This window comes from Hippoglossus hippoglossus, chromosome 24, assembly GCF_009819705.1.
Source record: "Hippoglossus hippoglossus isolate fHipHip1 chromosome 24, fHipHip1.pri, whole genome shotgun sequence".
NCBI classification, from domain to species: Eukaryota; Metazoa; Chordata; class Actinopteri; order Pleuronectiformes; family Pleuronectidae; genus Hippoglossus; species Hippoglossus hippoglossus.
This window is the reverse complement of record NC_047174.1, coordinates 5,640,277-5,664,478: the sequence shown is the minus strand read 5'-3', so window position 1 is coordinate 5,664,478 and position 24,202 is coordinate 5,640,277. Positions and strand designations below refer to the sequence as shown.

The 24,202-nt window shown below is 41.9% G+C and overlaps 2 protein-coding genes across 10 annotated transcripts; one reads left to right on the top strand and one right to left on the bottom strand.

Annotated features, from left to right (window-relative positions):
• Positions 1 to 523: 523 nt before the first annotated feature.
• pum2 (pumilio RNA-binding family member 2) lies at positions 524 to 18,573 on the bottom strand. 9 transcript variants are annotated; one of them, XM_034579202.1, is made up of 23 exons: positions 18,299 to 18,573; positions 16,371 to 16,734; positions 14,088 to 14,156; positions 13,208 to 13,313; positions 12,900 to 13,087; positions 12,646 to 12,818; positions 11,988 to 12,282; positions 11,805 to 11,898; positions 11,576 to 11,674; positions 11,298 to 11,437; positions 10,377 to 10,497; positions 9,953 to 10,093; positions 9,263 to 9,571; positions 8,946 to 9,170; positions 8,513 to 8,780; positions 8,294 to 8,423; positions 8,036 to 8,170; positions 7,755 to 7,892; positions 7,436 to 7,561; positions 7,085 to 7,156; positions 6,094 to 6,215; positions 4,725 to 4,917; positions 524 to 3,059 (listed from the first exon to the last, which is right to left on the bottom strand). In XM_034579202.1, the coding sequence occupies exons 2-23, from the start codon at positions 16,719 to 16,721 to the stop codon at positions 2,928 to 2,930; spliced, it is 3,627 nt and encodes a 1,208-aa protein (XP_034435093.1). In that variant the 5' UTR covers positions 16,722 to 16,734; positions 18,299 to 18,573; the 3' UTR covers positions 524 to 2,927. The 9 variants fall into 9 exon arrangements, with proteins under 9 accessions (XP_034435093.1, XP_034435092.1, XP_034435095.1 ...); XM_034579201.1 differs by having other exon boundaries at positions 8,042 to 8,170; positions 9,263 to 9,574; positions 18,299 to 18,487; XM_034579204.1 differs by having other exon boundaries at positions 8,042 to 8,170; positions 9,263 to 9,526; positions 18,299 to 18,487.
• A 1,903-nt stretch (positions 18,574 to 20,476) lies between these two features.
• LOC117757970 (rho-related GTP-binding protein RhoB-like) lies at positions 20,477 to 23,516 on the top strand. Its single transcript, XM_034579215.1, has one exon. It carries the CDS (start codon positions 20,598 to 20,600, stop codon positions 21,195 to 21,197), a length of 600 nt encoding a protein of 199 aa, XP_034435106.1. The 5' UTR covers positions 20,477 to 20,597; the 3' UTR covers positions 21,198 to 23,516.
• The last annotated feature ends 686 nt before the right edge of the window (positions 23,517 to 24,202 follow it).

The following is a 24,202-nucleotide window of genomic DNA, read 5'->3' as shown; positions in this document are numbered from 1 at the left end:
TAAGCCAAACAATTCAAAAAAAAAAACCAGACACATGGAAACATAACTTCCATGGTGGAGGGAACTTCCATTTTAAAATCATTTGCCTTTGAGTTTTAAATTGTGATTGAACACCATTTTCCAGACTTTTCTTCAAGCTGCTTGAAGCAATCCTATATCCATATCTGTTTTTCCTCAACAATAAAATATTTCTTAACCAGTTACAAAATAGCACATTGGGTACACTTCAGGGTTTGAGAGTAAAACATGAAGTTATATGCTGCACAATATTCTATAAAAAAATATATATGCATGATCATTTACCAGTATTACGACTGCAAAATTAGTTGAACACAGTATTACGTTTTTATCAGATTGATAGATCTAATAGTTTACAAGGCCTACACCGCCAAAAATATACCATGACAGAATCTCTATTCTGCACATTCTGGATTATTTAATTCCAAAAATATACATTTGTAAGATTTAAAATCAATAAGATGTGAAACCAAAAAACGAGGAAAAACCACAACAATGCGAGTCAAATGTTAGAAGAACAGTTTAATCATACATAGTCACAATTCTGCTTCCAAAAATGAGTTTGTTTTCTTCATCTAACATCTGGAAATGTACATAAGGCCACCTGAAAATGTACATGACTTTGACAGTGTGACAAAACTCATATGTTCATATTTATATAATTGACAATATTTTACACTGCTTTTGCTTACAAGGTAGTAGCTGTTCCAAAATACAGCACTCTTCTGTACAAAAATAATTCTTGTCATATCCTGTGAAGTTTCCATGGTAGCAGAGAGGACTAAATGCAGCCTCAGTTTTAGTACAGAGTGTTTTTTTTTTGTATTCTCCTATTTAAACTGTCACACATCATAAAGACTATCAACAGTGGATGTTACAGCTCCGGTACAAATAGAGGCTGGCCTTTCCCATAACAGATTAAAAACAAAAAACCATGCCAGATTGTGAAGCCATAAAGTTTTTTTTTTTACCTTTTTTAAAAATTACACTTGATCAAATAAAACTGTATACATATTATATTCAGGGGGGAAGGAGTGATGAATATACACACATCAAAATGCACATTTTTTGCCTTTTTCCCCCCAAAAAGTGTAAAAGACATCCCATTTACAGCATAAACGTTTACAAATGTACAACTGTACAGACGAAATAAAAGCATCACTACAAATTTAGAGCAAGGCCTGTCAAAACACCACAACTAGACACGGTTTTTTTTTTTCAGTTAAACTAATAATCTTACACTTATTAACTGCACATATACTACATGTATTCTACAATTATTCATATGAAGCAAAGAAGCCATCACTACGAGCATTACAGGTGAATCGTATAGCTTTCGATGGCCCCACCGGCCTCCACCAATGCACTTGCATCCCCAACCAAATGAAACAAATTAAAAAACAAAAAGGAGGACCATTTAAAAAAAAAAAAAAAAAAAAAAATCTTTCAACATCCCTTCCTTACACTTGTCCCACTAGTTCTAATTCATTTCACTTCACGACATTGTTTACGCTCACTACTCCGTCCTTCAGGCGGTGGGGGTCCCATCATCGGTGCAACGCCCCCTGCCCAAAAGCAACAATTTACTCATACATAAAGATGCTATACATTGTTAAACTACTACTACGCAAGAGATGAGTATTCAGTACGTAAAGATACTGTTTTCTAGGGCAGTGTTCATCTCAAAAACTACAAGACAGATAAGATGTTACACAAAACGTGATAAAGAAAAAAAAAAAAAAAATCATTCCTAGGATTAAAACCTGTCACAGCATGCCAACGCATACCCCGCTCCCACCCCACTATTCTCACGGAACAAAAAAAAAAAGAAAAAGAAAGAAGCTCCCCACTACGGTTGTTCTCATGTTTAAGATTATACCAGGTTACACACCCGCTGTACAACCAAACCTCATGCTCTGCTTCTGGAAGGTAATGGTAGCTTTTATCTTGCATAAACCCCGAGCGATCACCTGGATGAGGGAAAAGTAAGACGGCTCAAATGGATGCAGCAGCTCAGATTTGTCAGGCTGTAATATTTAGTACCAAAAAACATCAGGCGGTCGACAAGCTGCTGGGGTAAACCCACGCCGCCTCCCCCCCCCCCAGCCTGGAAACAGAGGCAAGAAAAAGCCGCCACCACCACTGGAAAACACTACCCTAGACTAAAGCACCAATCCCCAAAGCCAAGCTCGCAAACTGGTCTCGTAGACCCTCAATGACTGTGGCACGTGACACATAGTACTTACCTTCAGATGGAGGAGTTAACGTCCACCCATACTATGTAGTGCTATTTAAACTAATCCATCAGCTGCTTTGGCATGGGAAAACACTTTTAACTGTGCATGGGATAATATACAAATATTAAATTGCCAAGATTTAATCAGAACAGTTGACGCAAGTCGTGTTACAAAAACAAAGGGAATTGTTGTTTTTAAAAGGATCTCTCAGTTTAGCCTTATAAAGTCACTTGCTGGTGTTAATTGTAAGAATTGTAAATTTCAGCAAATGTGTAATAAGATTATTTTTTTTCTACAGAGAATTTACAAGGTAAAAAACTAAATGTACAAGTTAATATGAAAATCATTCAAATACATCAATTACATCATTAACAATGGGCTTGTGCTTTACCCAGGAGAAGAAAAAAAAACAAAAAACGAAATCGGCCTGCTTACTTTGTTTACCCTCGGGGCCACGCTGGGGACCTGCACCAGGGGTGGCAGAGCGGCAGGGGTCAGTTGTCACAGCGTTCTTAGGTGATGTTGACTTGTCTTTTTATGGTTTTTGGTAATTCCCCCAAAAAAATGGGATGTCAGAGGGTGTCAAAGGCCCTATGGCTAAGGAGCATCTCTCACAGAACAGGGGGTTTGGGGCTCATCCTCTTCCTCAGGGGGCCCAGGGTGTGGACGTGACTACATGAGGCCGTTCGCAGGGCCGCCGATAGGACCCAGTTCAGATCCACTCTTCATGTAGTACTTTTCCAGCTTGGCCAGAATGTGCTTACCGTAGGTGTACTTGCGCAAAGTAGCGATGTGGGGCCGGATCTGAAAAGGAAGAGAGGGGAACAGGTCAGCGCTCAAAATCAATCTTGTTTGATCAGGTAGACATATTGAAATAAGTTTAGTCCAACATATGTTAGAGAGAAAAAGCTACATATGGCATGTTCAAAGAAATGTGCATATTTACACAAAAGGTACGGTATAAAATATATATACATATTCTGAAACTGTAAAAACTTAAGGTTGGAACTCAAGTGTTTGAAAGCTAAGTTAGGAAGAGAAGAGATTTTTTTTCAGCCTATCCAAACATTATGGAAGGCTTCAAAACAAAATCCATCCAATCTGACTCCGCTATGAAGCTTTTGAAACAGTGCATTTTGTTTACTCCACAACTGCTGCAATGCAAGATAAAATAATTCCTGCTGGGATACATTTCCAGAGCCGTTTCATTGTGTGCCGACTCCCTGTGCAGTGTCTTGAGGTCGGAGGGGTCTTCACATGCATTATTCAAACTGGTCTGTCTGGATTCTAATTCATGTGTCAGTGCTACCTGAAGCAGTTTTACTCTCGTCTGAAAGCTGCAGAGTGATCAATATTTTCCGATGCTGTCAAAGGTCCTACACGCTCAGAGAAAACTCTCGGGTAAACCTCTATTTGCCCCATGGAAAACTGTAATTAAATTGGCTTCTCTCAGGTATGTGGGAATTTAAAATGTTGTGTTATTGATTGACATCACCCTAATAGCTTTGTTGCACCTGTTACGATAAGAACAGTTAAACATTTGAGTGTTTAAGTTGACTCTCAAACCTTACTTCATTACTCCGCCCACAGAAAACAGACACTTCAACAGTTTCCTCATAGTCCAGTGGTTCTCAAACTTTTTCTGTCATGCCCCACCCGCTCCCCTGCCCCAACAAAATAGGCCAAGTTTAACTTGTGTATTTTAAATAACATACACATGAACATTAAATTCACATCACTTTCAGGAATTTCTGATGTGCAAATAAAAAACATTTTTCAGGGGACAGGGGAATAACCTTCAGTTTTGAGGCGCTGGTCTCATCAAGCATTGTTGACACCACATCTAAAGCTGCAGGGAGTATGAGATCCTCTGCTATCGTGTGGTTTTTTGCACTGGGCAATTCTATATGAGACTTTGAATGATGCCATGGTTGCTTTGCAGTTCACCGATGTAGCTTTGACAAAGCTTTGATCCTGCTGACGATATTCCTCAAGTTTTCTCTGAAAAAAACTCGAGTGGCTTATTGATGTGACTGGGGTGTAATGTTTCTAAGTGTCTTCTTAATTTGTTGGGTCTCATACTGTCAGCCGCCAGAGTTTTCAGACACAAAATACACAATGGTCTCTCCTCATCTCCTACCGCATTCACTGTGAACCCAAGAGCGAGATAGGCTTCGTCATACTTTCTTCTCAACTTGGATTTTGAACACTGTTTGTCTCGGAATCATCGCTTGTTTTCCTTTTCGTCCCTGTCAAATATCTGTCCATTTCACCCACGTTGCTGACCAAACACTATAGCTACGGTGAAAGAACGATTTGTTTACTGTTCCGCTGTTAAAGAGATTCCGACGTAAAAACATTAGTTCCGCTACATTAGTTCCGCATCACGCCAGGTTCACACCGGACGCGGAAGTGCCGCGCGCCACACAGTTTGAGAATCACTGCTTTAGTCCAAAGTAGTTGACCCACCTTGTGCATGATGATTTTGCGCTGAGCGGGTTCTGCCATGTCAATCATTCTTTGGACAACATAGTTGGCGTACTGGTCCTTCATCATTGTGTACAGGGCGCTGTGAGGCCCGTCTTTCTGGCAGCACACTTCATCGATCAGCAGAGCTCTTTCGGCACGCGAAGAGTGGATCACACACTTCTCAACGACATTGCTGAGGAATGACAGAGAAACTTTGATTCAAACACACACCAATTCATTACCGAGCGGATGGAGACGTAGTGATGAACAGTCAGAGGAAATCCTGTTAGAATGCTTTGTATTTGTGGCATTATGTTGATAAAATGTTTAAAAGGCTTATAACAGACTATAAAACTTTCCAGGGGGAACTATTTTCAATCCCTTGCTAAACTAATGTTTTGTGGTTGTAAACTTTCCATTCAATTAAAGCTGTTGGGTAGATATCTGTTCTTGGGGGGGGGGGGGGGGGGCAGGGCCAGAGGCAGAGTAGCGTGACAAACCACAGGAGGTGCAACCAAACAAAAAAGAAGCACCCTGTGATCCAAATGAATCAGATCGATGACTGTGTCCAAATCTATTTAAAATACTCACTGCTCAACTATTTTCAAAAAGTACCAGTTTCTGTGGAACATCATGACACACAAGATTATCCTGACTCTCACACCAAGTCAGTTTCAGGTTCCTTTAAGTGGTTCCTGCAGTGAGTTTGTGGTCAACTAAATGTCATGATTCTGATCTGTAGCTGGTTGGTTAACAAGTGCAGGGACAATGTTGAGAAACAAAAGCAGTGTTTCCCACAAAATGTATTCAAGCTAGGGTGGTTACGGGGGTGCACGCGTATGAAGGTCACTCCACCATGCAGCAGATACTGAGTGACGGGTACACAGACACAAGAGTGAAAAACAAGTTCTCGTGTGAGAGAGAGAGAGAGAGCTGCCCACCACAACTGCAGCTGAAACTATGAGGTGTGACTGCGAGTGGCAAACAGCACTGCACACATCTAAAGTTAGAGATCTGTTGTTGAGGGTGATGGAAAAAAAAAATGTCTGGCTCATTATGAAACTGTGGTGGGACAAATTTGAACATGTGAAACACTTGAAGCTTACAACAGTTCATTTCACAATAAACCTGACTGAATGTTTGTTTACCAATTTTAATTGAATTTAATCTAGAATGACTTTAGTAACAACAGAGGACAGTGTTAGGTGTCAAAACGTGGAACAACATTAAGTATGTTACACGATACTCTGGTAATTTAATATACTTGTGGGGACAATGCATTGAATAAAATGGTGTATTGTGAGAGAGCGTAAAAATGGAATCTCTCCCAGAGCATACAAAACACTTGGCAACAACAACAAAAACTTACCTTGCAAATTTGTGTTGGCTCAGGACAAGAACCTTTCCTCGAACCTCTGCCACTATCTTGCTCTTATCTTCCGGTCGCCCGTGCTCCAACACGTGCTGAATGACGTAGTTACCATACTGATCCTGAAGGAGGCAGTGGAGGTGTGAGCTCAAAGTAAACAGCCATTTTAACACTTGAAAGTCACAATCGGTGGCGACACCCTTTACTCTGATCGATACTCATGCACTACTTTTCACCATTGGTGTTGATTGGTGTGAGATAAATCATGCAGAACTACAATGATAGGTCGACGACTGAGTGACACCCCCATTTGTAGTCTTTTGATACCCTTACGTCATCACTGCGGAAGGTCAGACAAAACAGATGCTGCTGGTTTGGAGCATTGCTGACCAGGCAACACAACCAATAGCATCTTTGCCCCTTCAGAAATGGGTGATAGACAGGTATGGGTGTACTTTTAGTGCGACAAGATGGAGGCAAAGACTCACCTGACCAAGCAACAAATAACACCACTCTCCAATGGATACTTGTTAAGAGAGTAATTTGTTGGGCAGGTATATGTGAACTTTAATTGGAAAGCATTAGCCTTCAAATCCATTTCCTGTCAATCTGTTTTAACGAGAACTTTTTTTGATTTAACTTGAGCCCTTGAACGGCTTGAGGTGAAATTACAAGGGTTTTTGAGCACCACTTATGAACACTTCAGTTTGATCCTCTACTTTTCAGTGAAATTTGGGAGGTAAACAGTAAAACAAATTGATCAGGAAATGCTGTAGGCAAAAAGAAGCATGTGCCTTGTGAATTCTCTGTGGCATTAAGCAAGAGAAGGGGAAAGTCAAGAAAAAGATAGCTCAGTGGGTTAGGAGAAGGCCTATAAAAGACGAGAGTTTGAGAAATATCTAAAAGTGTTAAAAAAGACAGGATTAAAAAAAGGGGGGAAAGAGGAAGGGAGCACAGGGACATCCGCGAGAGAGAGGCAAATTGCTCTGACCTTGAACAGTGCATCGCGGGACACTGTATAATATGTTTTGGGTGTCATCTCCAATGATACGCCTTGATATTTCTAGATGGAATAAGTGAGGGGGGCAGGGTGGATGTTTAAATAAATCACATGTCAGATGTAATGACAGCTAACAGTACAATTACATTCATCCTTACACTTTACGCTTAGCAGACCACTACAACACAGGAACAATGACATGGCTAAAAAAAAAAAATATGTGAAATGTTCAAACACGAAGGAGACATGCAAAAATACACATGACAAGCACATACATCTCAACAATGATCAGTCACGTCTAGCAAACATAACATGAGGGAGACTGGAGACAGATGTTCTCACCTGGCCCAGCTGTTCAGAGTGCTGATGCAGCTCTTCCAGGATGGGGAGAGTCTGCTCCTGAGTGCAGTGCTCCAAAATCCTTTGGATCACTCTGCAGCCGTAAGGGTGTGTGGACAACACAAACACCTGTAAGAGGAGGTCAAAGACATTATATTTATGCCATAAGGTGAAGTTTTACAATCTTCACAAATCAAATTTAGAAGACTGAAATGAAAGAATTGTTGTGGAAGCTTGATTGGCAGTTGAATATAATTTTTCAACTTGAAGAGATTACACAGACAATGGCAGACAGTTGAGCCTCTTCTCTTCACAAACTCACCTGGCCCTGGAAGGCGTCGATGATAAACTGGAGGGCCTGAGGTTGCACACACTCAATGCACTTCTGTACCACATGGTTTCCGTTCTGGTCCTTCACACACTTCAACACGTGGCCATCCAGCTCACGGACAATGTCGCTCTAAAGTGATGAAATTAGGGAACAAAGACAACATTTTAACAAATGTCATTGTCAAAAAAACAATCAAAGGTTTAAAAGAAGTTAAGAAAAGACAAAGTAAGATTAGCAAAAACAATGCTCAAAAGAATTGAAATCTCACTTACAATTACCTGCTGCTCTGAGGAAATGGACTCCAGGGCTTTCTGGATAACTCTACAACCATACATCTGCAAAGCCAGGGGAAGTACGTGGCCACGAATACGTGTTGCCAAAGCCAGCTTCTGGTCGGCACTTCCAAACTGCATGAAATACAGACACAGTAAACTGTTCACATGCTACAGAACACAGAATCACGGTTCTAGTCTATATTGTGTTGAGAATGAATTTACACCAGGATGAACTTGAACTTTAACAGTCCAAACCTCAAAAAACTTTTGAATGACATAGTTCCCAAAGACATCGGTCATCAGCTGGTATGCTGCTTGCAGAATCTCTCCAAACACCATCTGCCTCTCAGCAGGAGTGGCCCTCTCTAGCTTCTGTTGGATAAATCTGGATTCAAGAATTTAAATAAAAAATTAGTCCGATTTTGGCACAGCAACTTAGTTCGTTCCCCCTGAATAAAGCATAATTTGACCCACCTGGATCCATGTTGGTCTTGAGAGAACTCCACCATGTGTCCTGGAAGGTCACGGAGCTGGAGGTTTGGGAAGCGGTTGTTTCTGAAGTCTTCCAGTAGGCGGCTGCGTCCGGACGGCATGACATCAGAGCGACTGTAACGGGGCCGAGACGGAGGGAACAGCTGGCTGCTGGAGTTGAACAGACTGGATGTACTACCAGCGCTCCGGTACTTTGCCTCAGCTCCAGGTGCTGCAGAGATGTAACGCCCGCTGCCATTTGTCAGGCCACCTAGGATTACAAAATGACTACAATTATGACCACAATAATGAAAACGTAGGTAGTTAAAGGTTATAGCTTTGGAGAACAGAATCCTAAATGACCATAAAATGTTAAACTGAAGTGAAATGTCAAGTACTTCCTACTTCCTAACCCTATGACCATAAATAAGCTTACCGAGGTGAAGGCTTGAAGAGGATCCATGGGAGGAGGGCAAAGAAGGTGGAGGAGTGAGTGGGGAGTGACCCGGTGTAAGGCCAATGGGGCTTGGTGAAGAGTAACCCAGGCTGTTGTAAAACGGCTGACCAATGGGAGTTAAACTGCTGCCACCGCGTTTGTACAGGTCAGAGCTTGCCAACAGAGAGTCCCTGCGAGTTACACTGCCACTGGTAGGGCTGGACACTGTAAGAAAAAGAACCGTGTGCAAGTGTAAGAATAAAAAGATGAAGAATTAACTGTTTCTAATCAAATTAGATTGTGGCCGAGTCACTGACCAGATGAGCCGAAGGCTCCAAGAGCTGAGCCTAGGCCCACGCCAAGAGAGCCGCCGGTGTTGCTGAAGCCCAGGGAGGAGGCCGGTGGTGGGGCAGCGGAGGTGTGTGAGAAAAGGGAGCTGCTTTGAGAAGTGTTGGGGACTGATCCAGAGCCGTAGAATGAGCTGGAGGGCAGGCCGCTGCTGGGCGGGGGAGCCTGCTGCTGCTGCTGCTGTTGTTGCTGCTGCTGTTGTTGTTGAGGCATGGAGCGGTAAAGTCCGTTACCTGGAGGACCAGACATGTTGCCAGAGCCAGATGCAGACACCGCCGCTGCTGGCAGGAGGGGAGAGGTCAGTTTAAGGAGAGACATGGTCAGAATGGTTGAGACTGGTAATAATTAAGTATGAGGGAGGAGAGGCTGTGTGGCTTTCATACAATATAATTATACCAGTGACATTTAGTTTAAAAAGGACTAGAAAGTCACATTGATACTATTCAAGTGGCACAGTCCTCAGAATGATAGCCAGAAACAAACAAAGTTCTTACAGAGAACAGCTTGTCTAACCCTGATGCATTAATATCTACACTGGCAGACTTTCAAATCACAAAATAACAGTGGCTTTTAAAAAGAGAGCCAATGAGTTTAGACTTGTCACCAAAGCCCTGTATCCACATATTAAAAATGATCCTGATAGATGGATCAGTGCGTACCAGCCTGAGCAGCAGCAGGGTTGATGAGTAGAGGGGTCTGGACAAGACGCATTGGTCCACCCAGACCAGTGCGGGCACCGGGGCCCATCACCAGAGTTCCAGTCTGGTCATAGTAAGCAGCAGGAGCCAGCACCTGATAACCTGATGAGGAAATGAAAACAAAAAGGTCAACAATTAAACATTACTGGTTATCGAGGAATTGGAGAAAGAACACCATCTTTAATGTGTGATAATTGTGGTTGAACAATGATGAACTCAAATAGATCTACAAGCGAACAAGAACATACATTTAAAGAGTGCTCTCTTAATGTAGAATAATTGTTTTAAGAGTTGTTATAAAAACACCCAAGTGTTAATTGTGAAGATAACTGTGTTTGGTTGATAGCATCTTTGGCTAAGTGTTAGTGTGCAGTGGTCTACTAACCAGACATTCCTGTGTATGCCAGTGCAGGGTTTGCGGCAGCAGCTGCAGCTAGAGACTCTTGCTGACTTTGCTGGCCTTGCCCGGGCGTAAGAGGTCGCTGGTTGTTTCCTGTGCGCATTACCTGAGGGAGAAGGCAATTATGTTGTTCAACCTATAGGCTGCTGAAGCTCTTCATCAAAAGCTGTCAAGAGTATTCTCCAAATAAAGCCCCTGACAACTCATGAGGTGCCTAGAGATTCCCAACCCTACTCTTCAATGAGATATGGTTGTGATGATAAAGCTACTCACAGCTGGTTTTAGTTTTAACAACATGTCCAAACAACTTCTCACCTTTGGTTGTGACATTCAGAATTGCAAAGACAGCAATTCATATCAAATGCAGAGTCCTTCGGAGGCTTTTTCATTATCTTGTGCTATATCAGTAACCAGCTCTGCTATGGTTCTTTGAGACAAGCTGACAGTTTGGAACATTTTTATCTGCTGTAGCAAAAAGGCAACTCCTTTACGAATTCTCCATCTGAATGAAGTTTCAGCCTTTTAGCTATTGGCTAACTTACAAGACTCGCCTGCATAACATTGTCTCGGTCAGAGCGTGGTCTTGTCGGTGACAAAACTCTGCCAAAGAACATCAACTTTATCCAAATGCACATGTCCTTGAAACTCATCCAGTTCGGCTGCATGCATCCAGCTGTGGACGCTCAAAAGTATGTCCCTACAAACTTAGAAACAGCTTCATGAGTGTTTCCTTTACCCAGATTGTGACCCGACCGGCCAGCAGACAGAGGGAACCACCCTGTCGGACATACTAGTCTTCTAGTTTATGTTATTCTTTTATCCCATAGAAAATTAATCACCATTATTAGAATTTTTTGCATTTCTGAATTATAAAAAAAAAAATATATATATATAAACAATTCCTACCTGTTGTTGGCCTGGCCCCTGATTGGATGCTTGCTGATTAGCTGAATGATTGGCATTAGATGCAGCCTGTTGCTGGAAAAGATTAGCTGGGTACACACCCCATGGAACTCCGTAGTACTGTGGTGGAACCACTGTGGGCCCTGAGGAAAACATTCTGATGTTACATATACATCTTATACAACTGATGAAGACAGAAGCAGCATCAAAAACACACTTGCATCTCCATGAAAGATTAAACTGAGAAGATCACATGATCTGAAAATGTGCTGTGTGATCACCTGCAAGTGAGGCTGCGGCCGCCAGCCCAGCTGCAGTGTAGGGATCGGTTCCAGGGGGGCCAGCATTAATGATGTAAGGGTATGCAGGAGCAAGGCCAGCTGGGTAATATGAAAACAGCCATGTGATTAATATTTCCATATTAAATCTAGACATCCTGAGACTTAAAGTACCCTAAATGTATTACATGACACCCTGTACTTAATGAATGAGACAAACAGCGTGACTTACCAAGATGCTGCTGCTGGGCTGCAGCCAGGGCATATTGTTGTTGCTGAGCTGCAGTGAGTTGTTGAACAGTCAGCTGATTAGTTCTCTGGAACAACTAGGGAAAAAAGAACACAAAAAAAGCATCAGTCTGTTGAGCAAACTTACAGTTAGAGCTCTAAATAGATGTTTTGTGTTTCAACAGACCTGCTGCTGAGCGGCGTAGTCAAACAATCCTACTGGAGTCCCTGAGGAGTCCACCTGAATCTGGTTACCAGCGTAATCAAACTGAAGGGACTCCACGTTGGCTTGCTGCTCCATACCTCCCATGTTCTGTGGCTCCTGGTTCTGGAAATCCTCAGCAGGAGGCTTGTTTTGAACGGGGTTCTGTTGTTGGAGAGCATGGGGGTGGTGCTGTACCATCATCTCTAAACCTGTCTGAATTGGGCCCATCCTCTCCACAGCCTCCGTGGGGGAAGCTTGGCGGCTTCCAGGTGTTGGACTGGGAAAGCAAATACATTTAACATCAGCATATTTGCTAGATGAGTATTAAAGTTTGCCCCAGACGGCTTGTCTAGTAGGGTTGATGCATCCGAACCCAAAAAATTCTGGTACGGGCCTTTCAGATTTTTGAAAAAATAATAAAATACAAATAAAATACATATATATTAAAAAAAAAAAAATCATACTATACAACAACGGTGCAAAGTACAATTAATTTTTTACATCAGCTGCACCTTAATGGAAATTCATTTTACTATTTTTATTAATGTATTTATGAGAGTGTCAATTCTGTTATAACATCAAAAAGCATAAAGAAATGGGTAAATGTTCAATTTATGTTACGGTAAAAGGGGAAACCTACTTGAAGTCTTTGCAGTCTCTGTCCATGCCGTTTAATAGGCCTCTTCCATTGGCTTTCGCCGGATCTATCTCCTCTCCCACCTTCATCTCTGGGCTCTTGTCCTCTTCAAATGGGGAGATTTTCTCTTGAGCATCACTCTTCTCTCTCCCATCTTGGTCAGTGTCTCCTCCACCCTGTATTCACACATTTATTAGATAAGACTATACGCCACACTAGAGATTAAGGTTAGAAATAAGTACGAGAATTTGACTTACATAGCCCCCGTTCCTGTAGCGACCATCCATCTTGTCACCAGGAGAGGAGCTCAGGACGTACTCCACCATGCTCACACCCAGGCCTCCACCTTCTGAGCGAGGTGAAAGCACAGAATTGGCATCACCATTGCCATGGAAACTCTGGCCTGGTCGCCGCTGCACCATGATTGGTTGGGACACTGAATGATCTGAATGAAAAGTAGTGATTAAATATCTAACAGTTGAGTATGGAAAAATAAAAGGTAAAAGTTGATAAAAGCCCAGTCAGACAAAAACAACAATGCAAATCAAGGTGAATAGCCACTCACGAGATGATCCCCAGGCAGTGTCCCTCCACTCCTCCCCAAGGAGCATCCCTTTCCTTCCATCTTTGGCCATCTCATCAGAATCCCAAAGCTTTTTTGCAGGCAAGAGCTGAAAATTAAAGTGTACACATTTTCTAAACATCTGTAGGATATGTAAATGTGGAGCAATTATTACTACATTTATACAGAATCTATTGTTTGGTCGTTAGGTTACAATTTATGTTAAAATACTTTTACTATTTTTTGTAACTGTAGTCTTGGTTAGCTCACTCCACCAATTCCTGTCTTTGAGTATGGAGGCTTATGCCTGTAGACTTGATGGTGACTGTGGAGAAATTCCAGTTTGCTATTCTTTAGGCCAATTCTGCACTTGGGGTACAAATGTAGTGAATGCTGCCCAACGATGTGGAAACACAGGCGCTTCTAACCTAGCTCAGAGCCACCCTCAGACAGCTACAAGGTGAATTCAAAGTCTTAATCATTAACGTGTCCTGCAATTCACATTAGTTCTCGAAGCCAAACGTATAACTGCTGAGGTGTAGATACATTCACCTCTGGATTATAATCCACTTCTTCACTGTCCGTATATGCTGAAATGTGAAATACTGTTTTATGCTTCACTATCATATAAATTCTTAACACAGGACACTGTCAAAGTGTAAGTTGATTTGTGTCTGAGCAGCTGTCCCCATTGTCGGCCACTCTTCCATTGGTCACAATAACTGCTCTGTTGCAGCTCACTCTATTCTCTACAAAGCAGCAAACTACAGATGTTCTAGAGCCAGATTTTAAGCCAAGACCGGGTGTTTCACACAAACAACTTTGGTTTATTGCTGTACCATAATAGAGAAAAAGATTAATGTTCAGGCCAAAGCCTCCTTACCTCTCCCATGCCCCTCGACTCCAAAGCAAGGGCTTGAAAGTCATAGTTCATTTCATCCGCTGGACGGTTCTATAAAAAGAGAGGAAACTGGTTTTTAAAAAGGTACAATGTTACAGAGCAATTTGGATTAAATACCATCTAAATAAAAATCATTACATTGTTAAAAAGAAAACTAAAAGCACCAGACGAAACACAAATTAGAAGCAGTACAAAGACTTCAATTCATTCTTCACATTGCAGCGAAGAACAACCAAATGTGTTTTACCTCACACATTTTCTTTTAGTGAAGTAATAAAGGCCAAAACTTTTCAAGGGGCCCTGAAGCCAATTCAATATAAAGCCCCCCCACAAAGAAAAAAAACACAATATTTGAGTTGAGCACTGAACTTTTAAGGCTACTGACAGAATTCAGTCAATATTAGTACATAATTAATGTTGAATCAAACAGTAACGAGAGAGAAGCAAGAAAAAGCACATATTCTCACTGAAGAAGTGAGCGTTATGTCCTGAAATAATCCTCAACATTCCTGTGAGTGGTCAAATTATGTGGGAACACTGGGAAAACAAGACTTGTAGTGAATGGATTTGAACTGCAACTTTCTCATCCTCTCATAACCATCTGACAACGCAACAGTATTTGGACGGTTTCCAAAATTGTTGTTGGGTTGGAAATCTGCAGAGCGCTCAGTTATTGTGGTCACTAGTCAGCTGACTGGGTTACTGTGGCCAGTCGATAATCATTTTCTCTGACGGTTAACATTTCTCATATATTCCGTCTGTCTGAACTCATCTGGGACAGTTGTAAAAGTACAAATCCTAACTTGTTCTACTCATCAATGTATTTGCTCTGTGGCTGCAGAACATGTTACACCAGCAGGTTAAACTGGACTAACCAAACATTTATCAACTGATCAACTTTAAAAGACTCACTATAAAGCAGGCTTGAACACGCTCGCTACAACTACAACATTAATGCTATAAAAAAAAATATATATATATATATATATATATTAAAAGACTGTAGATACTCAAGTACTCACTCAATTCACAAAGAATCAGTTGTAATGAATGAACATGTGATTGTTTGGCCCCGAATTAAAAAAAGGGAAACGTAGATTTTACAAGTTTCAGAAAAAAAAGATTGTTCTTTTAATAGGTTCTATTCTGATTCTCTCCGTTTTGTTTTTAAAGGAACATTAAATTATCAACATGTTATTTAGTACAATCAAAACCTCATGTGAGATATTTGGAGTGATGGAAACCTACCAAACAAAAGGCACCATTGGCTATGGCCCAAGCACCGTATCTGTTCAAATGTGCCCACAACCCAACATGATACAACCACAACCAAAAGAAAATCTATGTTTTTTTGGTGGATATTTCTTGACTATTTACCTTGTTTAGTATTTTCAACTAAAATTGTGTTCTTAATTCAGGTTTTAAGTCTTGTTGGGTCTTCGTCACTGTGAACTTTTTTCTGTCTTTACCAAGAACAATCAAGAAAAAAAATGTCTGACAGTTAAAGTTACTAACCAGAATACCAACTCTCTGATTTAAATAATAGAAATTTATATCTGCATACTGGCAAACACTGTTGTCAATGCAGTTTAAGGTCCTTTATGAGAAATCCACTTGCATTTACTTTTCCTCACACGGACCAAAGACATGCAGGTTAGGCCCGGTGGGTGTGTTGCAACAGGTACCAGTAAGAAGATCCCATCTAATTCAGGAGGGAAACTACAACCAAATAATAGGATATTACAATATTTAGGCGTGTTTTAGCACTAATGATCTCACCCCTGCTGTGTAGTAGAAGTGACCACGGCACTGGTCTCATGTTTTGCACACTGTAAATGACAAGGCTTTGTTTTTTTTTTAAATACAGTGCTGTCTCAACACAGCTTGTGACAAACAGGTTAGCTGTCCTGGGTGTACTCATCTTTTCGCCCTTTGTAGGATGCACTTCACTGCATTAAGCTCTACAGGCAAAAGCCAATGACATTTTGAATGTGCTCCAACTTCAATATAACAAACCTAGAATAAAAGGTAATTAATTAATGTCTGGCACCTGGTTTAAATCACAATACATTAGCAGTGCATGTGGAAAATTTGACCTGTAAAGAATGTTTAGAGGCTGTAATTGTTTTGGCTCTACCTACATTGTGCATCCGAGATGGAAAGACCCCACAGAGATAAGTTATAAGTTGCAGCAAATTATACTAAATGTAATTTATATTTAAGCCTGAAAAAAATGATGAGGTCTTCCTAACAAAGGCTTTTTACCTGGTCAATATGATTGGCATCTCCAGTGGGCCAACGATGTTTACTGGGAGGGCAACCACCAAGCTGCTCTCCGGGCTGCCTCTGAAAGAAGTATGCGACTGTGGCGTCATCCTGAGATCGTCCACTCAGCAGAGGCTGCGGGGTCCCTGGGGTGGGGTTGGGTACTCGGTCCATGCCTTGTAAATGAGTGCCTCCGGGAGCCTGTCCAGCTCCTACAACTGAGGTTAGCGGTCCTCCAACGTGAACTCTCACACCTCCAGTCTCAGGAGCACCATTTGCATGCAGCATCCCACCTCTTGTCTCCTGCCAGGCCACGTCATTCATACCTAGGATGCTGCATGGAATGCTCATTCCACGGGAAAGCCTAAACAAAACGTGACACTTGGGTTAATAAATGACAGTTGAAACTCAAACTGACCTTTATTAAGTTTAGAGTACAGCTGGGCAATATAACAATATCAATAATCATCACAATATAATTTTCATCTAACAAAGGATCTATATATAAACTTGGATGTTACGTCAACATGAAAACTCATCCCGTTGAAGGGCAATATCCATTAATATGTCCTGCATTCTAATATATACAGACATAGTGTAGCATGTGACAAATAACAGACACATGATTTAAGTTAGTGTCTGTAATTAATGTAACACCCAATGTAACAAGTCAGTTATTGTACCTGGTTCAAGTTGTGAACTCAGTAGAACATGTGGCCTTCCCACCTGACTGTTCTGAGAAGGATTGAACGGACAAACTTTTTCAAATGACCCCCGGAAAAGGATGCACCCACAGAAAACTTAAATACAACTCATTTTCTACGTAGGGACACGACTAATTGCTGTTTTACTAATTCCGTGCGATCACGACAGTAGATAACTTGAATATCGGTTTCCATTACCCGCCCAGGGACGCAACATTAACCCCCGAGCATAAAGTCTCATTTATCGTTGGTTTTATGGGGGAGCAAACCAACAACAAAACAAGTGACTGTCAGACGAGGTCTTGATTTAACAAGAAAGGAAGCTAGGTACCGTCGTGAGCCTGGTGTTAGCTAGTGACCAGAAAGCTAACGCTACCACCAATGTAACGTTATAAAGACTAAACGGGAAGTCGCAGGCAATCGTCGGGCGTCGTTTAGCCACAATAACAATCTCTGTTATCTTTTAAAATAATTAAAACAGTTGCAACGTTACATTAGATTCTAACCACTGCTCGTTGTGGAAAACCGGGGTGCAAGCCTCCGGCTAGCACGCTAGCTAAACTAGCCTAGCCCACCTAGCCAGCAGGACCGCTTCTGATAAGCGAGCTAACTCTGCGGTTTTAATTGGGGGGTTTTCCGCAACGATGGTTTAAAATTGTCAACTATCAATACTCCGTGCACGTACCGTCTTTCACTCTTTGTGTCAATTCATTTATTTACACCTAAAGCAATCGGACACGTTTGAGTGTAAGCGAATGCTACAAGACAGTGGAGAGCATTAGCAACATCCTTAGCTAACCAGCTAATGCTAACCGCAACGGGCCTGCTGTTTATTATTGCCACACATCAGAGTTAAATTCGCAAATTCACCCGTTTTCTCACAATAAACTCGTTCGCTTGTGGGTCCGGGCGGCAAACGGGCTCCTCTCTCGACTGGAACGACCGACGGGGCTTTTTGCAACGAGCCAACAAAGCCGACACGGCTAACGTGAGGGGGGCTAGCGGGCGCTAATTGCCCGGTCGGTGTTGTGTGAGCTAAAACATTAAGCAAACACTCGGGAGGCTAAACAACATGGCCCCCCTTCAAGTCCCAAACAGAGGGGCCTTAACCGCTAAACAAAAGGGGAAACGCTCACAGCACCGCAGTCGCCTGTGGATCACTCGGTCTTCTCCAAACTAAACCCGTTTGCTCCCGGCGTGGAGGAATAAAGGGGAGATACTCACGCGTTGTCGTGTCGAGAGACGGTCTCTGCTCGTGGCACGCCGTCAAGCCGAGGCTATATTGTTTTGTTTCCTGGGAGAAGGCGTTGATTTAGCAACGGCTGCTAGTCAGAGCTAAGAGTTTGCCTACGCTAGTGCCCCCTCCCTGTAAATAGCGTGAACTGCGTAGACGTGCGTAAATGAACCTCCTCTCTAGTAAGGGCAAGCGCAAATCGTGGCAGCGGTAGCTCGTAGAGGCACTTCCGGTGTTAACAGAAACTGCCACTGATGTGAAAGGCAGCTGCCTTAAAATGTCACAATATTTACACACAGCTATCTTTGATGCCACACTGATTAAAGACAGCTACCTTTGATGCCACACTGTTCAAAGACAGCTACCTTTGATGCCACACTGTTCAAAGACAGCTACCTTTGTTTCCACACTGTTTGGAGGCAGCTGTCACAGTTGCCACTAGTGTTTGGGGGCAGTTGTCACTGCCACCACAATGTCTGAGAGCAACAGAAGCTGTTTGTGATTTATTCAATGAGATATATACTGGTTTATGGAAGTTTATTAGATAGTTTGTTAGCTCTCGGGGTGTTGGACAAATCAGATTTGCATATCTGCAGAAAAAGACCAGATATTGACTCAGATATAGATATGCCCATTAGGCTACATAAATATACATATGGAAATACAGGAATGTACAGATGGTAATGCAGTGAAGTGTCCACTTGTCACATTTGCACATTGTTACAGTGCAAAGTAATAATGATGTCCTCAAAGGTTTTTTGACAGCAGAACATGTAATATAGCCTCCACATATCCAACAGTAATATAACTTAATTTTTAAATGCAGTTCAAAATACACAATAACTAAGCAATATGAGGACACAATACTTAAGAGAAAATGTATTTTTCTTTGCATGGCATGGACCCATGAAATGCTTAATAAATCTTATTAAAGTTTAACTGAACCCCTTAAACATTTTTTTTCAGATGAAAAACAATATATCTGGATATTTAGTAGAGAAAATATTTATTTGGTAATTCATACATATTAAAATACAGTATCACAGAAAGTAGAAAAAAATAAAACTGATTGAAGGGATGACACCAAAGCTGTACGCAGCGTCTCAACCATCCATGCCCCGGAACAATAACAAGAAAGTAAACGTTCACAAACTAGTCCAAATCTCCCAGAATAAGTCACAAACAGCGGTAGTTGCTCTCAGACAGTGTGGCAACAGAGGCAGGTGCCTCCAAACAAAGGTGGGAGCTGCCGCAGCAGGTGGGTACCACCCTGATGCAGTCTGGCAGCAGTGTGATTTCAAGTTTCAGTTCAATGACACAAAACACAGGCAAAGCATTGACAGCATTTAAGCAGAATCGGTACAAATATGACAAAGGAATCAGATATAAACGAGCATCAAAGTGGATAAATACAGATACATTATTCTTGGTGCTCAGAACAGTAACACGCTGATACACATATATAATATATAAATCTCAGGGGATAAGTCACAAACAGCGGTAGTTGCCCTCAAACCGGGTGGCAGCAGTGGCAACTGCCTTTAAAAACCAGTGGCAGTTTCTGTTGCCACAGGAAGTGCCTCTACGAGCTGCCGCTGCCACGATTTGCTGTCTCTCCTCCCCCGACGTCCTTTTTTTCTTTTGTAGAAGACATGTGAGGCTAACGCACTTTTTAAATTAAATGTACATGTAATCTGCTCGTTAACCTATAATTCAGAAAGAATACAAATCAGCACCGGATCACAAATGTCTGATGCTCACTCACATTGCTGCCCCGTGGCATTTGAATGGATGTGTATTGGACACCGGCTAATTTAATTACAGGGGCAATGTTGACTTGGAGACAAAAGTGTTAAAAGTCGATGCATTATTTCCGATCAGGGGCGTCTTTTAATATATATTCAATGATATAATAAAAGCCGCTTCAGTTAGAATGAACCCCCCTCCCCCCCACAAAAAAAGTTATTCGTCAAGATAACAGATTTGGGTGATTTGGGCTGATCCTGGGTCGGGTGGGTCCTCGTGGTCCGCGACCCTCCTCTACACAAGGAAAAAGCGATGAGATCCAATCACCTCCTCCATTACGCGCAGTGAGCTCACCTCCCCATTTCCGATTGGGTTGCTATATTTAGGAAAACCAGCCTGCGCTTTATAAGGAGCAGCGGCGGCTGGGAAAAGGCTGCGAGTTCAGGAAAGACAAGTCGGTGCAGTCACATGTAGAGAATCACAAGTGGAGGGAGTGGATGTGAAGAGTGTGGATGGTACGGTTGAGCCAGAGCTAGGAAAACAATGGCAGGGATGGCAGACATACGCAAAAAACTAGTCGTGGTGGGGGACGGCGCATGCGGGAAGACGTGTCTCCTGATCGTGTTCAGCAAGGACGAGTTCCCAGAGGTGTACGTCCCCACGGTGTTTGAGACATATGTGGCGGACATAGAAGTGGACAACAAGCAGGTCCAGCTGGCTCTGTGGGACACCGCCGGACAGGAGGACTACGACCGCCTGCGCCCCCTCTCCTACCCGGACACAGATGTCATCCTCATGTGCTTCTCCGTGGACAGCCCGGACTCGCTGGAAAACATACCCGAAAAGTGGGTCCCCGAAGTCAAACACTTTTGTCCGAATGTGCCTATTATCCTAGTGGCCAACAAGAAGGACCTGCGCAACGACGAGAACGTAAAGAACGAGCTGTCCCGGTTGAAGCTGGAGCCCGTGAAAGCGGAGGATGGCCGCGCCATGGCCATGCGCATTGGCGCATATGACTATATGGAGAGCTCGGCCAAAACCAAGGAGGGGATCTGGGAAGTGTTCGAGAGCGCCACACGGGCGGCCTTAAAGAAACGAACCACACAGCAGGGTGGTTGTCTCAAATGCTGCGTGTTGATGTGAACCCACTTCCTCTGTCTGGAGAACCATGAGTGCGCAGAAGGACGTTGGCACCTCTGGGGTGTGTGTCTGAACACGGACGGGCAGTGACCACGGTGTGGATACTCCCATGTTGGCAGGCGACCTTGGCTGAATGACTTGCAAACAAGTTGTTTTTGAACACACTCGATGATCATCTGTGATCAGTGTGTGTCCGTGTGTTTGTGTGTGTGTGAGAAAAGCACTGGTCACAGTATGTTCTTTGTGGGTCACATGATCCCAGTCTGACTTGTGGAGGGGTAAAAAAAGGACAAACTCCTCCACCCTGTGTCTGCTGTGTGGACAGGGCCTGCTTCCAGCCAAGATTTTGATTTCACACTTTCTTTGTGCTTCAAACTGTTTTTTATAGGCCACTGCCTCACTGCCACGGTTTTACTTTGTAATAAGCAAAGCAGAAAGAAATTGCACTCGTTATTTATGTCCACGTGTATTGTAAAAAAAAAAATATATATACTGTATTCAATTTGGGAGATTGCACAGCACCTGTAAACTTAAGCAATTTACAGAGAGTTTTATAAAGCCTACACGTCGGTGTACGGAGACCCACAGTGTTCTGTATAGCTTCTTTGTGTTTTATGCCATTAGTTTACGGTCCATGACATCAGCTGTCTCAGGTCTGTCAGTTGGATCGACATCCAAACAATGCATGTTTTTGAATCCACAGTATTATTAAGTTTAATAGTTGTTTTGCAACAGGGCACATTTCACCACTGATGAAGTAAACTACACATCGACCAGTCTCGAAAAGGGCTTCACATATTGTCCAGTGTGTTTTTGTTAAAGTAAAGTGGGCAAGCAAACAGTTAACCATGTGTTTCTCCTTATGAAGCATTCTTCCACCCTCAACTTTATGCTTGGCCGGGACAACACTGACTTGTTTGGGCGGGACATTGATGAAATAGATGCTTTTTTTGAACATGGATTATTACAACTATGTAAGATAAAGCTACAGCAAGAAGGAGAATGTTTTTTTCTTGCAGCTCAACTGAACCAAATTATTAAGTATCTCAGTACATATGTGAACTCTTGGAATCAAGAATCCAAGTCTCTAACACTCTGACATTTTCTACATCGATATGAGTGATATTTCCAACACAAGGTTGAGCATGTGAGATGGTTTAACATGTGAGTGCTTTGCCCAGAGTAACATGTTTTCTTAGTAAATGTTATGAAAAGGAGAGTGGGCTACATGTGAGCTCCAAGAGCCAGTAGCACACTCCCATATGGGATTAAACCATTGGGTGGCAATAAAACATTTCAAATGGAAATTAATCATATGTTATGTTATGATAACCACAGTCTTATATATATAATGACACAAACTTAAAAAAAAAAGGGTATCCCTTTGACTGAAACACAGACTGAAACTAAATGTAAAGTAGTAAAACTAACTGTTGAAGCTGTAGAAAGTTTGTTTACAGCTGTAAAACTGAAATATGTCTTGCTGAGACGCACACACACAAGATTCCACCTTAATGTCGACCTGTACGACTGTGAATGTACCTCAGATGTGTGTGTGTTCAGGAACTTTGATGGAGCTTTGAAGTCGGCAACAGAAATCAACTGTGTGTGTCAGCTAAGTTTCCATTCTTGCGAAATAAATTCTGTTCGCGTTCGATCTGTGTCTTCATAAAGCGTTGTGTAACTGTCCTCTTACACTATGGTGGGAGTGCCTGGCCAAATGACAGCTATGAACATCAATTACAGAGACTGTTGCCACACTGACAATGCAGGGCAGAACCCCGGTGGATGTACAACGTGAGCTCTTCTTTTAATGCTAACCGAAGACAAAAAGCTCAGTTTCACTCTAATGTGTCATTTTCTGTGGTCCAATAATAGCAAGGATAAATCAGAGTGTAAAAGAGAGAATCTTTAACAAATCCAACCAGAGTTACGATGGTGTAAAAGTCACATTCCTCGCTGCCTTCTGTTGCTGGGTTTTTTGCTGACTTACAGAGCAGGAATGCATTGTGCTGGATTGGTTAATTTTTCCCACACTGGCCCCCCTCATGTGCCTCTGATTTCCAATGTTGTTGGGTTATTATTCACTGACGGCCAGACACGGCAGTTTTCATCTTCTCCAACAATGGAATCACGCAGAAGGAAAATAAAGAATCGTTTTTGAGGACTGAACCGATTCATGACTAACTCGATGTAATAATCTTAAAGGTTTGAACGGTGGATGTCAAACAATGGAAATCTTTGTAAGGAAAAACAATGCAGAATGTAAGGGAACAAGCAGTACTTTTTCTTGGAAACTCAATAAAAAAAATCAATGTGTCACCAGCTCAAATGTTCAATTCTTTTGGCTCATTTTCTCTCACTAAAGACCAGTTGATATTGTGCTGTTGTGCAGCTACAATTACCTTAAACATGCTTGAAAGAAAAATATGTTTTGGTTGGTGTTTTTTGTTGATGCCATCACATACCCTTTCATTTTTGATTTTCTTTCACTGCTTTTGTCAGGACACAAAACTAAGTAGTGGAAATTAAGTGCATTTACTTAAACATACTTTTAAGGAACTTATGCTTGAGTTTTTTCAATTTATGAATGAATTTATTCTTAATATATACATATATATATATATCCTTTTTACACTTTCTACACTTCCCTGGTAGCTACACGTAGTACATATGTATTTTTTCAACATGTACTGAGTACTAATTATTTTTTTGCTTATTTTACTCAAGGAAAATATCTGAATACTTGTTTCCCCTCTGCATCATATTGCAGAGCTGGAAAATGTCTGGGCTTGGCTTGTTTTTTTGTCAAACAGAGTCTTTATTCATTCTTCTCATTCCCATTGTTTTATGTTCAGAGAGCATGTGAGTCACAGAGGCTATTTGTGTCTCTGCTAAATTTATACCTGCTAAGGATACAAATGATTTATGTATGAGGGACAAATTGTGACTGTGTTATTGTAATGAGTAACCATTTATTTGTGAGTTTTAGGAAAACCAAAGGAAAC